The following is a 4,771-nucleotide window of genomic DNA, read 5'->3' as shown; positions in this document are numbered from 1 at the left end:
GTGTGGAGTGGGGAGTCCGCACCAGCAGTCTCCAGCCACTGGGGCCAGAGCGAGCGTGTTCCAGGGAAACAAACTCCGCCTAAGTAATTGAGTTCTGAACCTTGCGCTTTCTGCTCAGAGCGCACCTCCTGGCTTCCCACGAGTTGAAAGAGCAAGAGTGGAAGAGCAGCGGAGACCGAGAGCGGCTGTGTGGTCGGTGAGACGCGTGTGGTGAGACTCGCGCCCTGAGACGCCCGCGGAAGGGAGCGTGGAGCCCGGTGAAGCGCGGGAGCCGCCTGGAGAGCGCACGGGGCAGGCAGGGAGCAGCACCGGGCGGCAGGAAGGGAGCCCCGCCGGGAGCCTCCGCCAACGAGCCCGGAGGCATTGCACCGACACCATGAGTTTCTCCAGAGACTCTGGGGAGGAGGGCAATTCGAGCTCTTGGTGGCCTCTGGCAGCCGGTGGGACCAACAAGAGCAGGGAGAGCGAAGCGCCCAGGGAAGGTGGCGGGCAGGAGGCGGATGTGCGGAACGAGGAGCTGGCCAAGCTGGAGATCGCCGTGCTGGCTGTGACTTTCGTGGTGGCCGTCCTGGGCAACAGCAGCGTGCTGCTGGCGCTGCACCGCACGCCGCGCAAAACGTCCCGCATGCATCTCTTCATCCGCCACCTCAGCCTGGCGGATCTGGCAGTCGCCTTCTTCCAGGTGCTGCCACAGCTGTGCTGGGACATCACCTACCGCTTCCGCGGCCCCGACGGGCTGTGCCGCGTGGTCAAGCACCTGCAGGTGCTGGGCATGTTCGCCTCGGCTTACATGCTGGTGGTCATGACCGCCGACCGCTACATCGCCGTGTGCCACCCGCTCAAGACGCTGCAGCAGCCGGCGCGCCGCTCGCGCCTCATGATCGCGGCCGCCTGGGCGCTGAGCTTCGTGCTGAGCACGCCGCAGTACTTCATCTTCTCTATGATCGAGGTGAACAACGTCACCAAGGCCTATGACTGCTGGGCCACCTTCATCCAGCCCTGGGGGCCCCGCGCCTATGTGACCTGGATGACAGGCGGCATCTTTGTGGCGCCTGTGATCATCTTGGGGACCTGCTATGGCTTCATCTGCTACCACATCTGGCGCAACGTCCGTGGGAAGACAGCGTCGCACAAAGACAAGGGCGCCGAGGTGGCCAGCAGGGCTTTCCACAAAGGGCTCCTGCTCGCTCCCTGTGTCAGCAGCGTGAAGACCATTTCCCGAGCCAAAATCCGCACAGTGAAGATGACCTTCGTGATTGTGACGGCTTACATCGTCTGCTGGGCGCCCTTCTTCATCATCCAGATGTGGTCTGTCTGGGATGAGGAGTCCTCCTGGGTTGGTAGGTACCCAAACAATGATGAAGCCATGAGTGAGTGAATGAGAGAGAGAGAGAGAGAGAGAGAGAGAGAGAGAGAGAGAGAGAGAGACTGAGAGAGAGAATGAGAATGTGTGTGAATAGGATATCTTTTTATTCATCAAGGCAGTACTTTAGTACTTTACAATGTCCAAGTGCCTAAGAATCATTTCAGGAAACTCAAAGTTGCAAATTCCTTCTGTCTCCAACTTCTGATAAAGTAGAGGCCCAGAAATGTGCACCCACCGATCCTGAAACTACAATCCCAGAAAATTGTACCCCAGAGCCAGTTGAAAACAGAAGGATTGGTTTGTCACTGCCATGCTAATGTCTTGTCTGGAAGGCTATTGGATACTGAAAAATATTTGTCCTGTGACAACTGCTTTTTGTCAGAATTGTGAAAGTGTTACAATCAACATGAAAGCTTTACAGAGATGCCCAAACGATAGATAAAAGCTCATTGCCATCCAGCTGGAAATGACTAAGGAACTGACTAATAGCTAGCTGATAAGGGTTTAAAGATGTTAAAGGGTTAGAAGACAGATTTCTGAGAAAAGCAGAAGGCAAAATTAAGAAGTCTAACTTGGCATTTTGCTGATGTTCCATTTTTTAGTTAACCTAGGTAAGCTTCTTTCTTTTTCACTAATTTTAAAAGAATTCCTGATACACGCTAATATTTTTTAAAAAAATTGTTAGTCTTTATTCACTAATATGACCACAGATACCACCTCTGCATACAGCTCTTTATTTTTAATCACATTACAAACTAGAAAAACTAATGTAACAGATTTTATCCCCCTACCCGACAAAAGAAAAGTATCCTTTAATGTTAAAAAAAAATTCATTTTAATAAGAATTTTTTCAAATAAATAATAGGAATACTGTGAATAATAACTGTATTTGGGAAATAGGTGTCCAACAGGTTATTTCCTTTTGTTACTTTATATTAGGATAGAGTGTAGGGTGGTTAAGTGTTATATACTTTGGAAGTTATATATTCAGTAAATCATATGAGTGTGAATTTCATTTAAATGGATAAATATCCTTGCATGGCTATATTATTTCTATACACTATGAAAAGTGCAACATAAACACATTTGCTTTATTGTTGGTTAGCCATTCCCTATTGCTGTATTTTAAGCAGTTTCTTAATATTGCCAATTAAAAGATAAATTCAATCTAAGTCATTGGTCTGTAAGAATTTAGGTAATATTAATAAAAAATTATCTCATTTGTTTAAGAGTGTCGTGATGATTTCCTCTATTATTTCTAGATATAGACTTAATCATAGATCATAATTTATTTTCTATTTTAGCACAAACTCTGATTAAATCACCTCTAGTTATTTATGGCCTAATAAGAATGAGGAGACCCAAGGTTCTAGTTGATATAGAAAGGTCAGTACCTGCTAGTTTTTTGCTTTCAGAAGAAAAAAAAATCTTATCTTTAGAAAAAAAAATATATTATCAGTGAAATTGTTCCGAAGTGAGAGAACGGTAATATATTGCTTGACTAAGTGCCAATTAACTTAAATAATATATTGTTTGACTAGGACCAATTAATAGAAAAATATTTGAAAATTGTGTTGGATTAAGCTAACGTAGATATCCTTTTTAATATAGTCTAAATCTTTAAACTAGATTTTATATCTTTAAATCACATTTAACAATTGCTTTTTTTTTAAAAAAAAGCTCACCAAATCTCTAATTGAAGAAAAACACACTAAGTCTTGTAACAGTCAAAAATTTCAATTATTTTATAATTAATTTCCATACTATCATTCATATACATCATGTTTATTCCATTTACGTTGTGATTTATAGACTCATTCACATTTGTAATAATTTGTATACGTTGTTTCATACATTGTGTTTTATATAATTGCAATTGATCTATGACATGTCAGTTCTTCAATGATTATGCTCAGTATTTTTCATATTACAAAAATATGGTCAGTATGTTAAAAAAATAGCTACTAAACATGATCCAGCCCTCAGTGCCATTCTTTTCTCTATGTAGTTAGGATAATATAATACATGTTTACAGATTTCTTGAAAACGCAGCTATTCCTTAAATGTTGTAGCCAAGAAATTATGTTAGTGTGAGCACAAAGACATAAAGGTATTTTAAAAGATATTTAATATTCTTAATCTAACCCTAAAGTTCTTGTGTTCCCTGTGATTTAAATTTCAACATTTTAGTAGTAGTTTAAGATGTATGGATTCATTTCAAGACATTGTCTTTATGATACTATTTTACAACCAAGTCAGTTTCCATACACCACTCATTTCCTTGATCAATAAACAAAATAATGCCTATTCTCTATTAACCTAATTTTTTTAATTCTTCCCTTGGTTGATGCATTGGTCTGGTGGCATAGGGAGTTGTGCTTCTCACCCAAACCAGCACCCCACTGATGGTTTGACTCCACCAACAGCTCCCACCAGCATCTTGTCAAAGGGGAAAAAGATAGGATTCCCTTTGTGATTTACAGCTTTGGAAACTCAATGGTGGGTCACCTGAGTACCAGTTCCAACTAGCTGACAATGAGTCAATCGTAAAATGAGTGTATCAAGTGATCGGTTCCTTGAATTGAACGGTACAAACTAAACTTGCTTATGTTTTCCATGCAGATTCAGAGAACCCTGCCGTCACCATTACGGCATTACTGGCATCCTTGAATAGTTGCTGCAATCCCTGGATATACATGTTTTTCAGCGGACATCTCCTTCAAGACTGTATCCAAAGCTTCCCATGCTGCCGAAACATGAAGCAGAAATTCAACAAAGAAGATTCTGATAGCATGAGTAGGAGACAGACTTCTTACACTAACAATCGAAGCCCAACAAACAGTATGGGCACCTGGAGAGACTCGCCTAAATCGTCCAAGTCCATCAAATTCATTCCTGTTTCAACCTGAGCCTCTTAGTTTATACAGACTCTTGACAGACTTTCTAGCCCACTAGCTAAACATAATTTGAAAACACTAAAGGCAATGAACTTTGTAAGCGTAAGCCTATTCATTTGGTACAAGACTGTCATTCCAGTTGCATTTTCACATTGCTATGACCAAGAACTATAATTTACTTTTTATAAACTGTAAATAAAAAAAGGCAGTACCCTAAAATTTGTAAAGCTAATTTCCAGAAATATAAAAGAAGCTATATTTCCAGAAGAAAAATTACCATCACCCAGGCTTTTTAATTTTATTGTTGGTTCTTTTTTTTTTTTTCTTAAAAAAAAATACTGGTGTAAGTAGGCTTGTTTGATTTTAAAGTGTCATTTAAAATCAGGGCACTGTTTCTGAACAAAATGAGTTCATCATCAGCCTTAGCTTTGAAAGGTTTTCAAAGAGACTTCAGAGAAATTATGTTTCCTCCCAATAACAGCAATTTATGCAACAGAAAAATCTGGCC

General features: G+C 41.6%; 1 protein-coding gene across 1 annotated transcript; it reads left to right on the top strand.

Annotated features, from left to right (window-relative positions):
• The first annotated feature begins 362 nt into the window (after window positions 1-362).
• Window positions 363-4,317, top strand: AVPR1A (arginine vasopressin receptor 1A). Its single transcript, XM_006886047.1, has 2 exons — window positions 363-1,340; window positions 3,989-4,317. The coding sequence occupies exons 1-2, from the start codon at window positions 377-379 to the stop codon at window positions 4,273-4,275; spliced, it is 1,251 nt and encodes a 416-aa protein (XP_006886109.1). The 5' UTR covers window positions 363-376; the 3' UTR covers window positions 4,276-4,317.
• Window positions 4,318-4,771: the final 454 nt, after the last annotated feature.

This window comes from Elephantulus edwardii, unplaced genomic scaffold (genome assembly GCF_000299155.1).
Source record: "Elephantulus edwardii isolate Elephantulus edwardi_28Jun2011 unplaced genomic scaffold, EleEdw1.0 scaffold00047, whole genome shotgun sequence".
NCBI lineage: Eukaryota > Metazoa > Chordata > Mammalia > Macroscelidea > Macroscelididae > Elephantulus > Elephantulus edwardii.
Note: the sequence above shows the minus strand (reverse complement) of the source record. Positions and strands in the feature narration are given on the sequence as shown.

Coding starts and splice junctions, on each gene's coding strand:
- AVPR1A (XM_006886047.1), top strand. CDS start 377: ATGAGTTTCTCCAGAGACTCTGGGGAGGAGGGCAATTCGAGCTCTTGG. Junction 1,341..3,988: donor TGAGGAGTCCTCCTGGGTTG/GTAGGTACCCAA, acceptor TTTTCCATGCAG/ATTCAGAGAACCCTGCCGTC.